This window comes from Theropithecus gelada, chromosome 15 (genome assembly GCF_003255815.1).
Source record: "Theropithecus gelada isolate Dixy chromosome 15, Tgel_1.0, whole genome shotgun sequence".
Taxonomy (NCBI): Eukaryota; Metazoa; Chordata; class Mammalia; order Primates; family Cercopithecidae; genus Theropithecus; species Theropithecus gelada.
In genome coordinates this window covers 48,331,041-48,354,491 of record NC_037683.1, presented here as the reverse complement: position 1 = coordinate 48,354,491, position 23,451 = coordinate 48,331,041, and the positions used below count along the sequence as shown (strand labels likewise).

General features: G+C 47.5%; 2 protein-coding genes and 1 non-coding gene across 5 annotated transcripts in view; 1 reads left to right on the top strand and 2 right to left on the bottom strand.

Moving 5' to 3' along the window:
- The window catches only part of UBE2R2 (ubiquitin conjugating enzyme E2 R2), a 114,399-nt gene extending 107,298 nt beyond the window's left edge, over nucleotides 1-7,101 (top strand). Inside the window, exon 4 of one of the 2 annotated variants that reach the window (XM_025358752.1) lies at nucleotides 3,750-7,101. In XM_025358752.1, the coding sequence (XP_025214537.1) occupies nucleotides 3,750-3,969 (220 nt within the window). In that variant the 3' untranslated portion in view covers nucleotides 3,970-7,101. The remainder of the gene's footprint in view (nucleotides 1-3,749) is intronic. The other variant, XM_025358751.1, reaches the window with a different exon arrangement.
- Nucleotides 7,102-7,773: 672 nt separating this feature from the next.
- Nucleotides 7,774-23,451, bottom strand: part of UBAP2 (ubiquitin associated protein 2) — a 135,421-nt gene continuing 119,743 nt past the window's right edge. For both annotated transcript variants that reach the window (XM_025358750.1, XM_025358749.1), the window contains exons 17-29: nucleotides 23,397-23,436; nucleotides 21,060-21,216; nucleotides 20,127-20,196; nucleotides 13,880-14,075; nucleotides 13,072-13,163; nucleotides 12,705-12,752; nucleotides 10,279-10,357; nucleotides 9,867-10,072; nucleotides 9,452-9,551; nucleotides 9,263-9,370; nucleotides 9,043-9,110; nucleotides 8,764-8,955; nucleotides 7,774-8,676 (exon numbers count right to left, since the gene is read on the bottom strand). In XM_025358750.1, the coding sequence (XP_025214535.1) occupies nucleotides 8,581-8,676; nucleotides 8,764-8,955; nucleotides 9,043-9,110; nucleotides 9,263-9,370; nucleotides 9,452-9,551; nucleotides 9,867-10,072; nucleotides 10,279-10,357; nucleotides 12,705-12,752; nucleotides 13,072-13,163; nucleotides 13,880-14,075; nucleotides 20,127-20,196; nucleotides 21,060-21,216; nucleotides 23,397-23,436 (1,452 nt within the window). In that variant the 3' untranslated portion in view covers nucleotides 7,774-8,580. The remainder of the gene's footprint in view (nucleotides 8,677-8,763; nucleotides 8,956-9,042; nucleotides 9,111-9,262; nucleotides 9,371-9,451; nucleotides 9,552-9,866; nucleotides 10,073-10,278; nucleotides 10,358-12,704; nucleotides 12,753-13,071; nucleotides 13,164-13,879; nucleotides 14,076-20,126; nucleotides 20,197-21,059; nucleotides 21,217-23,396; nucleotides 23,437-23,451) is intronic.
- Nucleotides 21,871-21,951, bottom strand: LOC112608803. The gene has a single exon (XR_003116087.1). It is a non-coding gene; the product is annotated as a small nucleolar RNA SNORD121A (small nucleolar RNA).

Genomic DNA, 23,451 nt, shown 5'->3' with positions numbered 1-23,451 from the left:
CCTCCCAAAGTGCTGGAATTAAAGAGACAGACATGGTCTCACTCTGTTGCCTGGGCTGGAGTGCAATGGTGTGACTACAGCTCACGGTAACTTCGAATTCCCGGGATCAGGCAGTCCTCCCACGTCAGCCTCCCAAGTAACCAAGACTATAGGCATGCACCACCACACCCAGCTAATTTCTATTATTATTTTTTGTAGAGACGAGGTCTTGCTATGTTGCCCAGCCTGGTCTTGAACTCCTGGCCTCAAGTGATCCTCCTGCCTCAGCCTCCCAAAGCTCTGGGATTATAGCTGTGAGCCACCGTGCCTGGCCTCAATCCCCCTTGATATTACATTTTTATTTTTAAAAATAGAGACCCCAAATACAGTTAAAACTTCCTCTGTGCATAGGATTTTACTAATCATTGGCGCTTATACAAATAAGAGTAAAATCTAGTGGGCTTGAGACCATGTGATATGGAAAAAGTTAAAACAATGCTGGGAAAGCACATGAGGTGACTGCTAAGTAATAGAAGATCAGGAGTTCTAAGTTGTCTGCCCATTGGGATCACTTTTAAAGTGTCCCTAAACGATAACTGTCTTTTATGGGATTACAAGGACAGAGTTTGGGCATCTGTGTGTGTATATATATATATCTCACCTAGGTGACTGATGTGTACCAAACATTGAAGATAATTAGTAGAAATAGTAAGATCCTAGAGAAGTGTAGAGGAGTGGGAGTGTCCTAAGGATGGAAAGATGGGAAAGCTTCTGTACACACATTCCCAAGGTACTTCTATGTGTTTCTTAATTGTTTAAGGGCCCCTTTATCTCATCCTATCTGTGCCTTAATGACCTAGTACAGTACCTGACACTCAGCAACAGCTTTGTGTCAGGTACTCACTAAGGCATAGCCTGTCTCCTTAGGGAGCTCACTTTATTAGCATTTGAAAACAAATGACCATGTAGTATTATACCTATAGAAGCCTAAACAAGATACATTGGGAGAAATACATAATGTAATAGATTTCCTAGCAGAGAGAATTCCTCATAACCAATACTTTTTCAGGTGAAAAAAGGGAAAACACCCATGTTTGCTAAAATACAGGAGTATAATAGCATGACATGTTAAGGGAATTACAGATGTTTGAGTGTAAATTCTGATGTGGGAAATACTAGAAAATTAAGTGAGAGAAGCACCAGGGTCTTCAAAGACATTGAAGTCATGATAAAAGAGTATGGTTCTTAATCTAAGAAGGGATGGGGATACCACTTAAGTATTTTTGGGAGGGAAGAGGTGATGCTGTTCGAGTTCTGATAAAAGACAGTTGCCTGGTATGGTAGCTCACATCTGTAATCGCAACACTTTTGGAGGTGGGTGGATCACCTGAAGTCAAGAGTTCAGAGACCAACCTGGCCAACATGGTGAAACCCCGTTTCTACCAAAAAATACAAAAGTTAGTCGGGAGTAGTGGCACACACCTGTAATCCCAGCTACTTCAGAGGCTGAGGCAGGAGAATCACTTCAACCCGGGAGGCAGAGGTTGCAGTGAGCTGAGATCGCGCCACTGCACTCCAGCCTGGGCAACAGAGCAAGACTCCGTCTCAAAAAAAAAAAAAAAAAAAAAAAAAAACAATGGCTCATGCCTGTAATCCCAGCACTTTGGGAGGCCGAGGCAGGCAAATCGTTTGAGCCCAGGAGTTTGAGACAAGCCTGGGCAACGTAGCAAAATCCCATCTTTACAAAAAAATTAGCCAGGCATGGTGGGTTATACCTGTAATCCCAGCTATTGGGAGTCTGAGGTGGGAGGATTGCTTGAGCCCTGAATCCAGAGGTTGCAATGAGCTGAGATTGCGTCACTGCACTCCAGCCTGGGTGACAATGGGCGACCCTGTCTCAAAAAAAAACAAACAAAAAAAATAAATTGGCCAGGGACCAACATGGACTGAACTGAGGCAGTAGTAATGGGGATGAGAGGACAGATATTTAAGTTGTAAAGCAATAGGTCTTTGGAGTGAGATTTATATTTTAAGAAGCGATGCTCATTTATTCAGAGACATAAAATGGGAGAAACTGGCCATAGAGGTAGAAAATGCATATGCAGTCTACCTCTGCATATGGAATGTCGGGACAGAGGCTTCCTAAAGGTATTTGTTTATATAAGCCAAGAGATGTCAGCATAAAGGGAGTCGTGGTTAAAATTATGGGATAGTGATGATGTCCCAGGGAGCATGCTGAGTGTGGAGACAAGCCCAGAAGCCTCAGGACCATCAATATGCAAAGCAAGGCAACAGAAGAAAAGCTTCAAGCACAGCTAAGAGATTGACATTAGGAAGATCAGGAAGAGTGGTCTAGTCGACTCAAATTTTTATAATTGTTGAAGGAAACAATTTATTGTTCTGTTCATTCATACAATCAGTATTTATTGCACCATCTCTTATGTGCCAGGCTATGTGCTAGGCACTGACTGGGGAAATAGAAGGGACTAAGAAAGACATTTACGCTCACACTGAAATATGTGGAGACAGAAGAGTGAGCAAGCAAAAAATACTAGACAGTGCTAAGTGGATAATGTGAAAGAATGACTAGATGGCTGCTTTAAATTGGGTCATGAGGCTAGGCCTTCTCTAAGGTGATATTTAAGCCTTAATATCTGAGGCCTTCATTCCAAATGACAAGAAGGAGCCAGGCATGTGTGGGGCAGGGGAAGAGCAACTGGTCCAGACAGAAAAATCAACAAGGTGTGTCTGAGATACCAAAAAAAGACCAGGGTGAATGTGTTGAAGGGCTGGAGAAAATGTAAGAGTGGGTTGTGTGGCCGGGTACGGTGGCTCATGCCTGTAATCCCAGTACTTTGGGAGGCTGAGCTGGGCAGATCATGATCAGGAGTTTGAGACCAGCCTGGCCAACATGGTGAAATCCCGTCCCTACTAAAAGTATAAAATTTAGCCAAGTGTGGTGGGAGCCTGTAATCCCAACTACTGGGGACACTGAGGCAGGAGAATTGCTTGAACCTTGGGAGGTCGAGGTTGCAGTGAGCTGAGATTGCGCCACTACACTCCAGTCCGAGTGACAGAGCGAGACTCCGTCTCAGGTGGGGAAGAGTGGGTTGTGCAAGACTTTGGAATCTGGCATAAGGCATTTGAATTTTACTATAAGTGAAAATTAAGAGGATAATTAAGAATTGTTGGGGCACATGAGTTTGGTGGTGAGGTGACTAGGCCAAAACTCTTAACACTCTAGCCAACCCCCTAAGCACCCCACCCCACATTAAATCAGAGTGGCACTTTTTATTCGCATACGCAATCTTACGATCTATCCCCAGTAAACTAGGATATTAGTCCTTCTATTATGTCTTCTTATTCTAGTAGTTATCCCTGTGCTTCACACCTGCAAACAACAAAGCACAACATTCCGTCCACTAAGTCAATGCCTGTTCTGATTCTTAGTCGCCAACCTACTGGCCCTTACATGAAGTGGAGGACAGCCAGCTGACGAGGTGATTCTGGCTATTAACTGATCCACTGCTTTAAACTCCCTCGATGTTAACAGTGTATTTCCCCCCCTAAAAAGTCAAAGTTTACTTCAAAATTGTACCCAATGGGTTGAAAGCATTTGGTGTAGTACAGGGTATCTGTCAGATGCTTTCAGGCAGATACTGAAGTTTGGAGAGCTGAGTCATAAGTAATATTGATTATTTAAGGCCAATTATAAATCTGTCTCAAAACAGTGACTTACCATAAACCATTTCTTGTCACCCTCCCTTCAGGAAACAAGTTTCAGCCACTAAGGCCGAAGCAGAAAAGGATGGAGTGAAGGTCCCCACAACCCTGGCGGAATACTGCATCAAAACTAAAGTGCCTTCCAATGACAACAGCTCAGATTTGCTTTACGACGACTTGTATGACGACGACATTGATGATGAAGATGAGGAGGAGGAAGATGCCGACTGTTATGATGATGATGATTCTGGGAATGAGGAGTCGTGACGTGCTCCTTCAGTGCCCCTGTACTGCCCTGCCGTCTCAGGCCAAAGGGAGGGGAGCAAGTGGGGACCTGGCCATGGCCCCTCAGCAAAAACCTATTCACAGCGGGTGGGGAAACACACACAGCTCCTGCTGACTCCCCTTATGGATCTCAGTTTGCTCCTTTTTATGGACCTTTAATGGAGAGAGAGTAACCCTCCACAGAATGTCTGAATTCTTGCATTCTTTACCCTTCCATCACTGTATTGATTCTTTTTTAAAAAAACATCAACCCAAACTCCCGCCTCACTTCGTCTCTACAGAATGTTCACAGCAAAACACGTTTGGTCTGTTTTTAGATTCTTGAAGAATTCAATAGTCTTTCAAGAGGTTGAATGTGTTTAAAGCTGGGAACCTGTTGGGAGCTCACAAGCGCTGCATATACTGGGTAGCAAAAGAAAATGGAATTAAACCCACAAAACAAACTTGGAAAAAAAAAAAAAAAAAGCAAATTTGCCAAGGTTTAGCTGCTCATTTACATTAGTGTGTGTGCATTCATTCAGCCCCATGGTGGTGAATTCTGTTTCTTTCCCTTCCTAAGGCTGGGACATGGTGGGCGTCAGGGACTTTCTGCTAAGCCTGATGAAATGTGCTCCTTCAATCTCCATGAAACCATCGTAACATGGAGGCCTCAGCTGCTCTGAGGAGAGAAATCAGACTTTGTTTTTTGAAATCAATTGGGATTGAAAGCCTGAAATAAATATTCATACTTTACATAGAACTGAGCACTTGGTTGCTATTTATTTTAAAGGCAGGGTTATTTTTCCCCCCAGGGAGTGGGGCAAGTGGGGAAGTTGGGACGAGTGTGCGTGGGTGGATTTAGTGATGGGAACAAAGAGTTAAAAGTCACTATGCTAAGTTTGGTTGATACTACTGGGGGGAAAAAATTTGAAACTACTGGTGACCACTGTTGGGAGAGGAAACAGCATGGCCTTCCCATCAAAAATACACTCTTACCATGACGTTTTGGTTTTTTCAAGTAGCCACTTTAAATTACTCAGTATTAATCCTAGGTGCATGTGTTAAGATTTCGGTTTTCATCAAGCTGCTTATACTGATAGTGAGAAACTTGGATGTGTGTGAGACGAGTTACCACTTTCTTCATTGGATGTGATCTGGATTTTTTTTCCCCTTTCAACATACTTAGGCTGTGGAGTGCAAGCAGAATTGTGCATAGAAATTGTGACAAGGCTGAGAGAGTTGACTGCAGGCAGGTTTTAGGCCAGATAAGGCTAGATCTTCCTGCGATGCACTCGCTGCAGCTTTTGATTTTCCAGATCTCAATCATGTTGCTTCAGTCAATATTGAGATCCAGCAGCCTTCACCATCCAGGGACTTCAGAACTCGAAGGTAATTTTTGGTTGTTATGGGGGCGCACCATATCGTAAGAGGGCATTATTTGGAGGAAACAGCTATAATGTAAAATCAGATTACAGAAGGCAAATGCAGCAAGGACTGACTATAGTCCAATTTCAGACCCCTGGGCACTAGTGTCAGCTCCTCCTTTGGCTCGTAACTCAGAACCAAAGGGCAGATTAGGGACAGGGGCAGGAGGGATCCTAGGATGGCCAGAGTAGGTGACACTTACTTCCTTAGCTCCTCCTTCGTTCTGATCTCAGGGTTTTCACTCTTCAAACTCCCAAACACATGACTTCTTCCCAGTAGCCCTTCCTGGCCTCTAAAAGTTTAGTCTGGCATGAAATGGGACTGTTTAACAAGCTAAGGCTCTTAGGGGACACCGTTGAGCCTGGTCCCAGCATCTCTGTGATCTCCATGATCTCCACAGGGCCAGGGTTGCTACTTGCACCCAGAATCTAGTGATTTCAGTCAGATCCATGGAACAGAGCAGCTTTGAAATACATTGTCAAGTTGCCTGATCACAAACTCTCATAGAAAGATGTTGGAACTACCTTTTTACTCCCCATACTTTTTAAGTAATGCTTCCAGATTAACCTGCAAATCTTCTGGAGCCAGAGCCTCTCACAGTGCTCTGGTTTACCTCCCCCAAAACCCCCATGCAAGTTTACAGCCAGTAGCTTGGTCTTATTCTCTTGGAGCCCTAAAATTAAGCCTTTCATTCCCCTTACTGCGAAAGCTTCTCACTCCCAGGGCAGCCCCGGCACCCTGGCATTGCAGAAGGTGCTCTGCTGCACAGCTCTGTCCGTCAGGCCCTATTGGCCTCTGTTACACATTGACTCAGGGAGCCAGAGCGCCAAGTGGAGGTTGTACCTTTCAGTCCTTTGGGGTGTTAACTGTCAAGGGCTGGGTTTGCCTCTGATGAGTACAATCAGTTCCAGAAGACTGGGTAAGTCTCTTGCTAGCAGGTGGACATTCTGGTATTTTAGACTGACTGAACGAAACCCAGAGGCTGGTTCCAGAGCTCTGTCCCTGAGAACACATCCCTATGGAAAATACTTGAGTTTGTAATTTTTTTTTTTTCTTCTGGGAGTAGAGGTCTCAGGCTCAATCCGGAACCATGTATGTACAGTTGTGCTTATTATTTGGTGTGACATGAACTCAAAATCTTGCATTTTTAGATTCCTTTTAATTCTAATTGAGGCCTCACTGGATGCTCTTCAGTTCTGTGTATTTTGAGGCTGGGTGGAGAAAGTATATGATTCCGCTGTTGCTTCTTTCAGTCTTCCCCCCTTCTCCTTTTATCATTCCAGAGTTCTTTTCTATTACTCAGACTTTTTTGTAGAAACCTTCTTTCACTTGCCCTGGCAAACTGCTTCTTTACTTGCTGGTTTCCTTACGTTTGGGGCACATATTGTAAGAAACCGATCGGAAGGGGAAATGTGCAGCTCTCCACTGAAAATGAACTCTCCACCCCTCCCATCCTGATAAACAAGGTTTACATTTACAACTAAAAGGATTCAGAGATGCAATTTTCAACTATTCTGAAACCAGCAGGACACACCTGACTTTAATAGTTTTAGCTGAAATTGTAGATGTTTTTCTTCAGTTTAACTTATGAGAAAAGATTATCTGATGCATTTTGTGTTGACTTCCCCTTTAGTGGTTTATTTTGTCTTTTTCTGCCCATCTGTCTACTAATAAAATGTGAAATAAAATACCTGTATTGCTACTTCCCCATGAAATGACCCTCTTCTTTTTTTACCTTGTGTTAAAGAAAACTAAAAGGTGGTCTCAATATCACTGTTAACCTTGCAGATTATGCCAGGGCTCAGCTGAAAAATTAGACAAAAACCACAACTGGGGAATCTGCCTTTCTAACTCGCCTCCCTGGTGTATCCCCAATCCCTTCAAGCTCCTTATAGACGTGGCCATTTGTTAAACTTGATTCTGAAAACGGAAGCTGATACAAGTAGATCAATGAGGGACTGAGGGGTGCTCTGCTGCTTTCCTTAGGCAAACATTTTCACTGTCATTTGTTTTCCTAACTAACTTATTGCTGCTAATAGCAGGGATCAGGCAGATCACCCTATTTAATAAAAGTCCTAATTTTACTTGTAGACACTTACCTTTTTCTAGGTAAGGTCCCAAGCTGCCCTATCCCTAAGTCTCTTAAGGAGCTGTAAGAAAAGCCAGGTTAACTTTGATCAACATGGCCTGGGCCCTGTGAGGAGGTTTAGCTCTCCTTACAGCCATTGTCATCTGGGCCAAGACGGTCCGGTTAAAAGGAAAACCATTTCAAGCTTTTAGAGCCTGTGTCAGAAGACTACAACCATGTGGGGTCTCCTTTAGTCCTATGAAGTCCAGGGCTTCTGCCCTGAGCTGCCTTTCAGTCACACCACACAGACCGTGCATGCTCTCAGAACTTTATTAGGTGGGGATTGGGCAAGAGAAAACCCCTGAAACAGTTGCCCACCTGGTTCAAGACAACCGGAATGGAGATGTGTTGCTTGGAGATATCTTTGATTTAAAGGGGAGCTGACTGGCTGAACAACTGAGATTATTATTTTTTTTCATGGTCAGCCAGTCTCTAGTAAGTCTCTAGGGACATGACCAGACTAGAAGCCACTGTTTGAAGACAAACAGGTGCCCATATTTGTGTTGGCTGGAGGGATATCACTGCTATTCCCAGATCAAGATTTGGTGGAAGGAGACCATGACAGATGACAAAATGAACAGTTTCTCAAAAACAGGGGTATAAAGTAATTACACAGGAAAGAAAACAATTTCCAAAGGAGTGAGACAAGTCGTGATTCTTCATTGGTACCTGACCCCTATACCCAAACAGCCTTGAACCAGCCCTTCCAGAGACTGCCCCTAGTGGCCCACTGGGCAGTGCAGGCTATGAAGAGGACCTGAAGGCAGATGGGGTGGGGGCACTTATTTTGCTACAGTGGAGAAGGGGCTTGAATGGGGAGAACAGACCTGGCTAACATCTGCAGCCGTCCCCGAACTCCCCCAGACTTCTATCACATTTACAAATACATACATAAATACATTACATACAATAGCCAGTCTGGGAGGCAGGCTCCCCACAGAGGCATGGCTGACACATGTCTCGGGAATTCTAGGGAAGGGCACTGGGCTCCCAAATATGTGCTCGTGTGTTCTCTCCTGCCCAGGATAAGCCGTGCCCCAGCATGCCCCTCTCTTCCGGATTTAGTTTGTCCAGTATGGAGAGTTGCCGTAGGCAGGTTTGGAGGCTTGAGACTTGGGCTGCAGGGAGCTGGGCTGGCTGCGCTGACCCGAGCCACTCTGCAGAAAAGGAGAAGGGAAGGCTGTCAAGGCTGGAGCAGAACCCCTAGCCTAGAGCAGGGTGGCTACCTCCATCACTGTGCTCACCTGGGCATCCTGCGGAAGGTGGTGGTGCAGCAGCTGGGAGTGGGGCTGCTGGTGGGCTGGCAAAATGTGCAGGAATGGTGGGGGCGCATAGCCAGGGGCCGCTCCCGGGGCCAGGGGCCCAGTGGAGCCCAAGGCTGAGGGCAGGCTGAAAGGTGGAGGGGTCCCTGCATGAAATCCCTGCTTGTCAAAAGTCTGCAGGGCAAAGACGACAATGGTGAAGGTCAGGTTGGGCTGTAACCTCCCAAAAACCTATACACCCAACCCACCTTTGTCCCTCACCTGTGTCTTATTGTAGACAGAACCAGTCATATCAGGTAGACCGGCGGTGCTTGAAGACACTGATACTCCTAGGAGGAAAAGCAGTTGTTCCCCACAGCAGTTGTTCCCAGCTCCAGGCTCCCCACCTCCAGGGGCACTCAGGGGTTGCCCTGCCTGATAGGGGATCAGGCAGGAGCCCACCACTCCAGGCCTTATCCTGGAAAGGAGAGGTAAACGCTACCTTTGCCAGGCCCAGAACCTGTAGACTTGTTTGGTGCCTGCGATGATCCAGCATAGCCACCTTTGGAGTAGTCTCCTGCTGCTGTCCCCTGGGTCAGGTCGTCATAACCTAGCGTGGCAGAGTATAAGAGGCAAGTGTGAGCCACGCAAGCCTGTCTGACCCCGTGTGTCTCTGGGGAGCACCCCTCACCTGTACTGTAGCCATGCTGGCCATAACCACTGGCCTGCTGGAAGGGAGGTGTGGGAGTGCTGAGGTTCACCCCATGTTGCTTGGCTGAGGCTGGAGGGACCTGGTGGGGCAAGCAGATGAGGTATTAGTGTAGGAAGAGGCAAGCTGAGGCTGGTCAGGTACCCCTGCCAGAGCCTAAGGCAGCAGCTGACATACCTACAACCACAGGGGACCTGTGTTTTCATTAGTGCAACACATGTTGGATCTAAACACAGCAGGAGAAAGTGACCTTGTCCCCAGCCTGAACAGTTCCTGAAGGCCAGATAAGACGGAGTGGAATCATGACCCTCCCTCCCTGCTGGAAGATAGGTCCCAGGTTTCCACCTGCCAGCAACCCAAGGCCAGGAGACACAGTCACACCCGCTGAAATACTCACAAACATGGTGGGGCCATACTGGAAGGCACTGGGCACGCCTGTGTAGTAGGGAAGGCCAGTGTAGCTATAGCCAGGTGGCAGTGCAGGGTTCAGGAAGGGCTGCTGGGCTGTGTGGTGGGTCTGTGATTGGCTCTGCTGTGGCTGAGCTGGTGTGGTAGGGGGTGCAGGGGATGCAGAGTCCCCACGGCCAAACTTCGTGACATCACCTAGGAAAAAGCATTGACTCCAGCCACTGCCCTTCCTCCAACCAGAGAAAGGCCACGCTGGCTTCCGCAAACAGGAACAGGTCTGGCTGCCAGCTCGGCACAGGCTGCCAAGAGGCCTCTCTCAGCCTTGTTGCTGCTGCTTCCCAGCTCTTGGAGTTTGTGCTAGGCCGGCCCTGGGCCACTCCTCATCCACTGAGCAAACTCACCTGGATACGGATTATTAGCTAGGCTCCCATCTCGGCTGGCAAGCGCTGTGGGTGCAGCAAAGGGAATTCCATAGTAGTCCTAGGAGAGACCAGGGAGGCTCAATCAGCGACTGGCCCTGCTTGACTCCCAGGACAGCAGAACCAGCCCATGACAGTTTAGGTGATGCTACACTCCTGAAATAGACTGCACGCCTGAAAGCCAGCAGTCCCAGGGAACACCAAGTAAATGGTGCCCCTCAGAGGAGTGTGCAACTAGGCGGCCTAACACACAAGCACACAGACCAGCCAACCCTGCAGCTTCGCCAGGCAGAGCTGCTGCAGACCAAGCCTCAAACATCCATCTGACACCACAGGCAGATGCTTGTGTGAATGCCTCGGGCTGAACCACTTCACTGGCTTTTCTGTGAGAGACTACAGAGCAGCTAAGAAAGCTGATTAAACAGAGCAGCCCCAAAAAAGGAGGCAACAGAAGTACAAGGGCCTGAAAGGTTTAAGGGGGGACAGGGGGCAGTGCCAGGTAGGCACAGGAATGAGCAGGACCCCAGGTGAAACCCGGAACTGGCCTGTCACCACCTACACTGCTCTGAAAACACTGACACGGTCTAGGATAAGCTTGTCCAACCCACGGCCTGCGACAGCTTTGAATGTGGCCCAACACAAATTCATCTTTCTTAAAACATGAAATTTGCAAATCTTTTAAAGCTCATCAGCTATCTTTAATGTGAGTGTATTTTATGTGTGGCCTAAGACAATTCTTTCAATGTGGCCCAAGGAAGCCAAAACACTGGACACCCCTGGCCTAGGACTTGGGGGAAGTATGGCAGATACAACACAGTGTGGAGACAGAGACGGCAAAACACAGTGGAACTTCGTGGAGGAGGAGGCCTCACCTGACCCTCCCTCACCATCCAGGGCCTCGCACTCCCGACACACCTGGCCCCTGAGGACAGGGAAAGCCCTTGGGCTGTGCCCGATCATGGCCAGAAAGGAGCCATCCTGGCTGGGAATGGCACTTACACCCTCCAGGAAACCTTCTGGAAACCCACAGCAGCCTAGAACCCCCAGGGGAGGCAGAGCTGGGAATGCACAGAGCTGCACAACTGAGGACGGGAGTAGAGAAAGCCCAGAAGGGGGAGCCCTTTCACAGAACATGAGAAATCTCCAGGCGGGAACCAGGCTCACAAGCGGCAGAGGTGAACAAAAAACTCGAGGGATAGAAAGAGCAACATATCTCAAAAGGTGGGCTCCAGAGGGTGTTTTCTCTAAGGCACAAAGTGATAAAAGCCAAAAGAGTGCTTTGAATACGTGTGGAGACCATGGAGAGCCCCTGAAGCAGGAGGAATCCCGGGGCTCAGCACCACCTCCTGCACTCTGGGTCTTTGGCCCGCAGATTAAAGGGCCGCTGGTTTGCAGTGGGGAGAAGCTGCTCAGCTCCCAGGCTGGGCCTCTGCTTCTGGAAACATGGCCAGCCAGTGGAAAAGGCTACTCTTCCGAAACAAGAGCAGCTCCATCAGCTCTTTGTGGTCCAGCAGAGAAGGGGGCAACACCAACAGGGAAGAATGAGAAGGCGGCACTGCACAAGGGAGAAAGCCTCTTCCTCCAGGAACAGGAAAGATTGTATCCAGCAGGGGTGGACACGGGTGTCCAAACTGCTTGCAACTCTCTGACAAGTGCCCCGGGAAATGGCAGAGCAAGAAGAGAGTGGCTCCCAGGAGGAAGTCCTGCCCATGGGCAGGGCAAGGAGCGGCTCTATTGCCTTCTGTCCCCACAGTTGTGTTCATGTGGCTATCCCTGGAAAGGCCCACACTGCGTTCTGGCACCAACAGTCAGAATAAAGAGGCAACCCTGGCCTCAGAGTAAGGCTGCAACCAACAGGGACGTCCCAGGGCAGGAATTCTCACAAATCTAGATGGGAGGCCAGACCTAGAAGAGATCTTAAAGACCATCAGCTCAAGCCACTCATTCAGCTGATGGCAGAAGAGCAGTCACTGGCCACCTCAGACCAAAGACGCAATATGGTACTCTGAGGAAAAGGAAGACATTATAAAACTCCAGGGCCAAGCAAGCAACCTCCATGTCTTGTGTCATATGGGTTTTCTTTTTAAAAAAGAGAGGAAGAGAGAAAACAAGATGATGGAGGGAAGATTATTAAGCACCAACATTTAGCAGGGGGCATGGCCTACCAGAGCCCCAGGTCCCAAAGGCCTTCATGTTTCCTAGGGATGAGCACTGGACATTCTGTGCCAAAGCTATGGTCACGCCTGGCACAACCGCCAGATGAAAACAGCTTTCTCAGTAGTGGTGCTGAGAGGTTCCTCAGGCAGAGGATCCCAAGGGCCAGACAGGGTGGCAGCCAAGACCACAAGAGGGGGGACATGTAAAAGATTCTGAACCCTCTGCTCCGACCAGTCCACACCCCAACTCACCACTGGCAGCCGTGACTGCAGCATCTGGAGCTCGTCATAGCCATAGATCTGTGTGAGAACCAGAATGTGTATTTTAGGAACCACATACCACCCCCTGGGAAGCCCAGGTCCATCTAGGAGTCAAAACAAGGTTGCGGGGCTGTAACACACCCAGGAATGGGATCTGGATCAGCTGTTATGGGAACAGGTCCTGCCTTCACGGAGTCTAGATGGAAGACCACAGGGCTCAGCAGGGCAGAGATGGGGGGCTCAGGGATGGAAGGGCAGCTCGAGGTGGGCAACCTGGGCCCAATGCCAGGCTCCTGCCAGGTGCCAGCCCCGGAGGCCAGGGGAGCTGGGCAGGCCAGGAGTTCAACCAAGCACTCACCGGGTAGGCAGGAAGCAGTCCTCCAGGACCTACGAGGTACTGGTTGTGCAGCAGGGGAGGCACCCCCTGAGGCAAGTTTGGAGGTGCTTTGCCTGTATAGAGGGAAAAATCAAATGGAGTGAAGTAGTCACCACAAAGAGTGAGAGTCCTCAGCTGCTTCAGGAGGAGGTACAGTCACTGAGCTACCCCAGATGGGTTCAAAGAAGGGCAGTGGCCGAATGAGGCAGAGGGTCATTCTACAAAGCAGTGAAGGGGAGACAGAAAGCCCGGCCACCACACTGAGGTTGTTTCAGCGTCAGAGAGTTCTGGGCCCAGACAAAAGCAGCCCCTTTCCCCCAGTCCCTAAGGTCCCACTGCACTGAGCAAAGAGAAATATAAAAAGAATCTGCCTCCTCCAAAGAGGGCAAGGAAGCCATGCAGTGCCAGGAGAGGAACAGGATGAGTTCAAAGTGGGTTTTAGCAGCAACTATCAAATCATAGTCTGCTGGGCCTACCGACAGCCTAGGTCTGCAGTCGAGGAGCCCACAATAAGTCGTCCCTGACCCCTCTAAGTCACCATGTCAACTCAGCTCCAGGGAAGAACAGAGAGGAAAGATTGGAAAGCTAGAAGCACACAGAGGCCAGGAATCCTGCCAGGGAGAATTCATCCCCATCAGGGGTGGGGAGATCAGGCCTCAAGGTCAATGGAACACACAGCACACCTGGCAGGACTGAGACTCTCCTGACACCTGCACTGCCTTCCTGGGACGCCAAGCAGACACCTTTGAGGGGCTCAGGGGTGGGCAGGAAAGGCCTCTGGAGCACATACCTGAGGTCACCAAGGGTGCGGCCCTGCTACTGCTGCTGGACACACTCGTGGGGGTCCCACTCAGACAGAGGCTGTTCGCGGTGTTCATGCTACTGGACAGGCTGACGCCTGAGGATGCGGAACTCGAGACGGAGGTTGCTGCCGTGGAGAAGTTGGCTGAGGACTGGAGGGAAGAGGTGCTCTCCACACTGGCATGCTGGCAAAAGAAAAGCCAGGACACATGGATCTGGAGGCAGAGGGGAGGGTGCTGGGAAGAGACTGGCCTGGGGCTTGGGCCCATAGTCTCAAGGCTGAGCAGGCAGGTGATGATGTAGCTACCCAGGCTCCCTTAAGGTGAGAGGCACCATGCTCAGTGCTCACTGTGGCCCCTCACACAGCCGCTGGTTCCAGCCATCAGGATACAATACATAAACTGAACATCAAAACTATTAACATTAAGCTCTAATGACCACAACTCTGTAAAAATCCTTCAAGCTGCTCATGCATTGGCATCCAAAATGAGGGCATAGAAATCCCAAGATAACTTTGGATCATAAATGAACACAGACTATCTGAATATGGGACAAGTACCTATCTCAGAGCAAAGCAAACAGTCTGAGAAGAGGCGAGCATAGGCCACAGGAAGCCCAGCGCAAGTCTCAATCTTTTGGAGGTTTCCCTTCTATTGGGATTCTCAGCCACTGTGGTCTGGAAACAACAGGAGGCTGAGAGAGGCCTTTGCTCCAAAACCTGGTGACATCTTTCAGTCCACCAACGCCTCACCAGGGCCCACCTAAAAGGGCATGGCCTGCCACTATGCCTGCTTGACAAGGTGCCCCTGGGAAGAAAGAGTGAACCAGCGGACGCTCCATCAGCCCCAAGTTCCAGGAGCCCCGCCCAGCTGCCCAACCCTAGCAACAGGGTCCTATGAAGAACTTCAAGCTCCGAGTGGGTAGGTGGGAGAGGTACACCTAGGTGGGCAAAGCAAGTTCCAAAAAAGGGAGGAAAAGCTCTGTAAGAGGGAGACCAGTCTCCAAACCAGGGCATAGAAAGCAGCATATAAACTTGTAGAGGAAAAGCCAAACAACAGGAAGGGCCCAGGAGAAGGACCCAACCTGCCTCCGCAGACTAACTCTCTGCGCCATCCCATGCCCACAGGTCACTACCCACCTGGCTACTGGCTTTAAGGAGCTAACATCAGAACAGATTCACCAAAGTAAAGACAGCCAAAAACATGGTTTCCTGGGGCTCCAAGGCATCTTATTCCTCCAGCACAGATGGGCAGGACTAGGCTGGAGAGAGCCCCACCAGGAAAAGGGCAAAGGATGCAACGGCCTGCCCGCCATCTAGGTCCTCTCCTTAGCGAGGAGCCAGACTCCCCACCACCTGCTACAGAAATCTGGAACAGCTCTGACCAATGCTTGCAAGTGTACTTGGATATATACAACCTTTTAGTCTCAGAAGGAAAAATAAACATTCCCCATCGCTAAGAGAAGCTCACTAGGGAACTAGGTCCTCACTTGCTGAAAGGGACTCAAGAGTCATCCGGCAAGTCTCTTCTCCCTTAGCTGCCCGACAGGGTTCCTGTCTCTGGCCTTGACCTTCCAGAACTGGGAGGACATCAACCTGCTGGATTAAAAGGTCAACACCAATTTTAAAGGCCTCGCTCAGTCCATCCAATGGGGTCTATGCAGTCAACTCCCCATTGATGGATGGGCCCAGAGAAGCAAAGGCAGGAGAAGATACTTAAATTTCCTTTAAGTACGGATGGAGAGTGATAAAGATCTAACTATGAGAAAATGGAAGAAAATACATAGATCTCTGTAAAAAAAAATCATAAACAGCAAACTTAGGGAAAAATCCCTATACTTCCCATCACGAAGGGCTCCCTAATACAGAAACAGAGACCAAAGACCTGACAAGAAAAGGAACCAAGAATATAAATAGCTCACACAGGCCAGGCGCGGGGGCTCACGCCTGTAATCTCAGCACTTTGGAAGGCGGAGGCAGGTGGATCACCTGAGGTCAGGAGTTTGAGACCAGCCTGGTCAACATGGTGAAACCCTGCCTCTATTAAAATATAAAAAAAGTAGCTGGGCCTGGTGGCATGTGTCTGTAATCCCAGCTACTAGGGAGACTGAGGCAGGAGAATCGCTTGAACCCAGGAGGTGGAGGCTGCAGTGAGCCAAGATTGCACCACTGCACCCCAGCCTGGGCCACAAGAGTAAAACTCGGTCTCAAAAAAATAATAATAAATAAATAAATAAAATAAAAATAAAAAACTCACATAAAGGAAATCAAATGGTTTTCAAATATATATAAAAAAGGATGTACAATCTCATTAAAAAGTAGACTGATGGGCCATTTTTCTGCTAACATATTAAGAAAATACGAATGTTTAATAACACCATTTTGAGGAGGCAATGGTGTAACGGGACATTTTATTCACTGCCAGTGGGAGGTAAACAGGGTCAAATCACTATGCAGGGCAATCTGGAAATGTGTATAAAATCACAAATGCTTTGCTGTTCCATATCATGGACTGACCTGCTACATACAGCTACACACATGAAACAACATAGGAAGGTTATCAAATGCAACATTCTCTGTAGTATCAAGACTGAAAACGACCCTAAAGCAGAACTGTGGGGAAAAACAACAACAACAACAAAACCCTTATGTTTCAACATGGAAACATCAAAATACACTTGTGGGGATACACAAGTGGGGAAAAAATTTGAAGGACACTGTACATAAAATACTCTCATTTATGTACCAAGAGAAAACGATAAAAAGGGCAGATTATGGCCGGCGCAGTGGCTCACGCCTGTAATCCCAGCACTTTGGGAGGCTGAGGCGGGTGGATTACGAGGTCAGGAGTTCGAGACCAGCCTGACCAACATAGTGAAATCCCGTTTCTACTAAAAATACAAAAATTAGCTGGGCGTGGTGGTGTGTACCTGTAACCCCAGCTACTCAGGAGGCTGAGGCAGGAGAATCACTTGAACCTGGGAAGTGGAGTCTGCAGTGAGCCGAGACTACGCCACTGGACTCCAGCCTGGGCAACAGAGTGAGACTCCATCTCAAAAAAAAAGGGCAGATGATAATGGCAAAAAGACTATATGTACGCACTGCATGTTTAGACTTCTATTTATTAAAAGAAAAATCATCTAAAGGATTGAGAAAATGTAAAGGTAGAGCCAAGTAGATGAGAGACAGAAAATCTTTTCATTGTAAATTGACAAGAATAGCAGAAGTAGATCAAAGGATACGTTTGATTTTTGGCTTTTTTTCCAATTTAAAATTTGCAGTTTTGATTTTTCTCTAGAGGCCAGAATGTCCATGACACATCAGAATTGAGCCTGCTGCAAGGGGTGGGCCTGCAGAGAGTCACTGAGAGGTCCTTGCCCCAGCCAAGCCCAGGGCTTCTGCAGAGCTGTGGAATTCACTTTTACAGGGGAAAAAGGAATATTTTGGGCTACTTGGAAATTGGAAGTTGGAATACCGAATCTACTGAGTAAAACAAACACTAATTTAGGTTGCAACAGAAATTCTTATTAAGCTATAATTTTTCTGGTAGACATTCATTTTCTATATGGGGATTGTTTTAAACCTATTTGAAAAGCCAATTCAATCATACATCGTATCTAATTATGTACCCTGTTTTTATTGCCTAACATTGTACACTATGTAATTTATTAATGTTTTGTATAACATTTAAAATTTTTACTTCAAAAAGTAAAGCTGTATACTTTCATCGTATGTCAGTTACCATTTGAAACATTTTACATATGTTAACAGTTAATGTTCACAGTCATGCCATGACTATGATGTATATACTATTATCTCAGTTTTCCAGATTAAAAAGATAAACAGAGGCACATAGAAGTTAGTTAATTGACCTGCCCGTTTTTACACAGGGAGTAAGGACAGAGCAGGCACACAAACCCAAGCAGTCTGGTTCCAGAGTCTGTGTTTTTATCTCTAAGCCGTTCTGTCCCTGATAGCTATGTCCCTGCATGCCATAAAATATACCTACCAGAGTTTTTCTAAATAGTACTCTGTGATTAGACATTTAGGTTCAAAACTGAATATAAGAAAAAGTTCTTATATTCAAAAAACTTAATTTTATATTCAAAACTTTTATTCAAATAATTAAGTTTCTATTAATTATTGAAGGATGATCTATTATTGTTAATAATAAAAGATTTGTAGAACATAGTAAAATTTTTGAACTTCAGAATGTCACTTTTTTTCCCAAGTTTGTTGTGACTTTATAAATGCTATACCAAAAGCAAATAATAAAATATCACATATTCCTGTGGTCAACCCAGGCACAAAATTTCTTTCATGATTATTTTGCATTCTTATTCTGGCTTAAATAAAATCTATTTTAAACAATTCAAAAAAACAAAAAAAAAGAAAAAACTTTTCATTGTCTATCTTTCTATAACTTTTAAGATGAAATATTATAACAAACAGTTGACGGCTGAACAACAGGTTCTAAATGCATGGGTCCACTTACAGGCAGATTTCTTTTTCAACCCAATGCAGGCATGCATAATTTGAAAACACACATATTTGGAAGCCTGACTTTTCCTAGAGATGGGTTCTGCAGGGGCAACTGTGCGACTTGAGAATGTGCAGATTTTGGTGTAGGCAGCGGTCCTGGAACGAATCCCCCGCAAATATGGAGGGACAACTGTATTAGCAACGTCACAGTTCTGTCATGCTGACAAAGTATGGAACCCACTGGATGAGGCGATTCTGGCTGTGGCAGGTTGGAATACATGATCTGGAGTTTTTTTTTGAGGAGATGGAGAGTGCAGCTCACCATGAGTGCAGGAGCAATGGGCTCCCAGGCAGCAGTGGCACGGACACAGAGGGCAGCCCCATGGCGCTCCTGCTGAGGTCAGCTCACGGCTCCCATGAGCCACAGAGGGCAAGGGCAGGGGCACGGGGACAGGCAGAGGTGTCCACACTGTGCTCTACTTTGAAAGTGGCAAGGCCGGGCGCGGTGGCTCAAGCCTGTAATCCCAGCACTTTGGGAGGCCGAGACGGGTGGATCACGAGGTCAGGAGATCGAGACCATCCTGGCTAACATGGTGAAACCCTGTCTCTACTAAAAAATACAAAAAAAACTAGCCGGGCGAGGTGGCGGGCGCCTGTAGTCCCAGCTACTCGGGAGGCTGAGGCAGGAGAATGGCGTGAACCCGGGAGGCGGAGCTTGCAGTGAGCTGAGATCCGGCCACTGCACTCCAGCCTGGGCAACAGAGCGAGACTCCGTCTCAAAAAAAAAAAAAAAAAAAAAAAGAAAGTGGCAGCTTGTGTGTTTTATAAAAGATTCTGTGTAAGGTTTGACTTGGAACATCAGCGTGTGAGAGCCACAGCATTAGCCAGATCCAGAGGAAAGGACAGGACGTCCCTTTTCCACCACCTCACTCTGCTAGTGAGCTGCTGCCTTCTTCAGAGGACCCCAAGTTCATATCAGTTTCCTGCCTCCTCTGTTCGTTTGCACCCTAATCCTTCCTCTCGGCCTGTGGACCTGCCTACTCCAACCTCACCCAACACCTCCTGCTGTCCAGGAGCATGGACATTTTGTTAATCCAGGCACCTTTCTATCCTCCCAATAGACGTTCCAGCCTCTCCTAAGTTTTCATTGGATGCCCTCTACAATCCGCCTCATCATCTCCATCTCACTACCATTCACTCCACAAGCCACCAGTCTGGCTGACACCTACCACTTAAAACCATGCTCACAGCTCCACGATCCACTGAGCCACACCTCAATGACCATAATCTAGGGCTACTTTTTGGCATATGAGGACACTTCCCAGCTGGTGCTCCCACTCCGGCCTCCTGTTTGGCTTCTTGGCAGTGCATGTTTGCTTCCACCCTCTAGACTCCCTTCTCTAACATCGACCTTCTCACAATCTCTGCCTCTGAGGCAGAGTCAGGAAAAAAGGCACAAGGAAAGATCAAACAGCAAATTCGTGGGAGCAAGGTCACCACCTGACAGTCCTGCCAATGACAGATGAGGACTGGAGCAAAGATTCTTCCCAGGTGCTACAAACTTAGAAAGCAAGATGTCCCCCAGATGGTGCCCAGGAAATCGGAGGCTCGAACCAGATCATGCCATCAAGACATTTCCGCCAAGCAACTCTAGATTATCAGATACTAAAAATCAGACTGAAGCTCCAGCTGCATCTGACTAAGCTCCAGGCTCCCTAAGCATGGTGGAGGAAGAGGAAGCCGCGCAGACACTTACTGTGTGTGACGTGCTCGAGGAGAGGGCTGCGTGCGCAGAGGAGAGGCTGCTCTGGTGGCTGGAGAGCGAACTAGAAGACAAAACAGAGTGCCGTATGTCCACCTGAACAAGTGATTCCAGATGAACAAGACACACGTGGCTCAGTGAGCTAGATTCAAACTTGTCCCTAGTCCCTAGCGAAGGACCGGCTTCAGACCCCTCCTCATTCCTTATCCCCAAAGAGCCCAGTGATGGGGTCCTGGTGGATGAGAATGACTTGCCATGAGGTCTGGAAAACTCCAGAGCCAGCTTCCCTCAATGACATCCACTTGCTCCTCAGATGCCAAAAGTCAAGACAGAGTTGCAGTAAGAACACAGTCATCCTTGACAACCCCATTCAATCTGTGAATGAGGGATCAAAGTTCCTATGCTCAACTCCACATGCCAATTCCCATCAAACCCACTTTTGCTCCTGGTTAAAGAGTGATGGAGAACACTCCTCAGAAGACAGAGGTAGCAACCCCGCCCATTTTCCTACACCTTGTTCTAATAACATTGCTTCTTCAGCCATGGAAAGTTCAGGCCAGACACCTGCTCAGAAATCCATCATTCTCCTTCCACCTCACAGACACGGGCCCAGCGATGGCCAGAGAGTCTAGGCTCAGGCACCCTCTGGAGGGCGAAGTCAGGTAGGAGGGAGCTGCTGGCCTCACCCTACTCCCAGGGGACCCAGTGCTCTGTGCCAGTAGAGGCCGTCCAAGCAGGCAAGGTTTCCCTATCTGGTGGTTTTAAGGCACAGCCTGGCCAAAACCTAAGCTACAGTTGTAACGCAAAAGCTCGGGACATCATGTCAGAGACAACAAGTGTGCTCTGTTCATGGAAGCAGCCTTCTACAGGAGCTCCAGGACTTTGCCCCAAGGTACTTCTCACTCTGGGTCCACACCTTCCCCATACCTGCTAAGCTGAGAGAGAGGGCTGCTGCTCAGGTCGCCAGTGTGTGGGGATGTGGACGGCAGAAGTGCAGTGCAGGAGGTGGTGCTGGGCAGGGAGCTCACAGATGGGAGGGCAGAGGGAGGGCCTGTTGTCTTTGGAGCAGGAACGGACGAAGTAGCTGTAAGAAACAGATCTGTTTATTTCTACAACCAATCCTAAGTATCTGAAAATATGCTCAATATCTTGTGACATGTCAGCCTCAGTTGAGACGTCCATAAAGTTACATTCCCCAGGAAAATGCCAAGCATGTCGCCAGATAGCCCCTTGTCTGTCAAACAACACTATCAAAGGACACACCATGCTCAGGTGTTCAAGATGCAGCAAAGAATAGGAAATGACACCTTTATAATCCAATCTATCCTATATGGGAACATACTTTTTCCACCTAAAGGAACCTAAGCTATAGATGCATCCAGAAAGAAAAACAGGTGCTGAGCCTAATATGTAGAATTATAACATGAGGCAAACTCCTCAAAGGGCACAGCAAGGGGGAGAAAGAAGCTGACAGGTGAGACCACCTACACATGCTTCCAAGTCAGGCTGACTCTACCAATGCTCACGGCCAACGTAAGGTAGACAGGGGTCGATGCATATGTTGTATAGAGACACAGATACCTAACATCTGCAGGAAGAACACACATCTACTGTCCAACACCTATTTCCAAATGCACAGTGAGCATTTCCTTGGTATGTACTTGAATAGATGAATCTCAAAGCACACACATGAGCTTCGTAGGCTTCAGAAAGAATGTGGAGACACTCAATCCTAGCTGTGGAAAGACTCAGTTTCAGTGCTGTCCACACATACAACTCAGATATGTGCTTGGAAATAAAACATCATTGTCTTTTCCAGTTAGGAAAGAGGAGCAACCTTGACCCTTCTAAAACCCAGGGAAAGCACTTGTCTCTAAAGGAAGGGCAGGTCAAAAACAAACACAAGCAATGAAAGGGTCAACTTACACCTAGGTCAGTTCTTACAGAGGCCTTCTTTTTATTGGCAGTCTATTCCATATATAAACCTGTTCATAAATAAACTGTATAAAGACACGATAGATAAACCTCACCTAAAACTAAGACCCCAAAAGGTACCGCCCTGGGCCTCGTATTACGATGCTAACAGCTTCACAGGAAGCCTCTCTCAAACAAACAAAATGGGGAGGGAAGGAGAGGAGGAAGTGAGGGAGAAGAGAGTATGGGAAATGAAAAGTAGGTTAATGTACACTGCTTCCCAGATACTTCAGTTCTCGACCCATGCCTAGACAAAAGAAACCTGCCACTACCACTGCTAGAGTAAAAAGTTCCTCTGTCATCCAACAAGCTCAGAATGACCAACGAATCTCCAAACAGACTTGGCAGCCCAACAATACCAGCAAATGTCAAACCAAAATCCTGGGGCTCCAAATCTGTCATTACAGTTTCAACTGAGGCTCACCCCGGTCTGCTTAACTTCAATATCCGCACTCCCAGGAAATCCTATTTAAAGAGAGTCTTTCTGGCTTCCCCATCCATTTGCCTTCCTGAATAAAGAAAGAAAACTACTATAAACAATCACAGACAAGCTGGTCAACTACAGAAAAGAAGCAATTAATGGATTCGCCTGTACTATCTTTGGTAATCACTGAGCTGTTGGAAGGGGGCCTCATTTTCTCCCAAATGTCCACAGTGAACATTTATCTCTCTTTCTAAGCAACAGTCCTTCAGGTCCTAAAGACAATGAGCCTATCTTTCCTGAACAAGAACAGTAATTTTTGCTGTAGAAGTACTTTTTTTTTTTTTTTTTTTTTTTTTTTTGAGATGGAGTCTTCACTTTGTAGCCCAAGCTGGCTCAAGCGATTCTTGTGCCTCAGCCTCCCAAGTAGCTGGGATTACAGGCACGCACCACCACACCCGGCTAAATTTTCATATTTTAGTAGAGACAGAGTTTCACCATGTTGCCCAGGGGATCTCAAACTCCTGAGCTTGGGCAATCTGCCTGCCTTGGCCTCCCAAAGAACTGGGATTGTGGGCATAAGCCACCCAGCCTGGCCCAAGCATCTTTAAGATGCGTACTGTACGCTGCACTTGTGGTGCAGTGTGATTAGGGCAGAAGAATATGAGACCATCACCTCCCTCTTGCTGTGGCTAAGACATTTCTAATAATACCACAGCCAACACCTGGTCCAAAAAAAAAAAGCAAAAGGGCTGCTTTTTAACGAATGAGCCATTGACCAACTGGTGTTTTCCACATCACTTGAGCTATCTTCTTCCTCTGTTTGGTTGGCACCAGCCATGACAAGAGTAGCTTGCTGGTATACTTACTGTCTAGTGTCTGCTGACTTCGACCACCACCATGTCCATTCTATAAGGAAAAGAA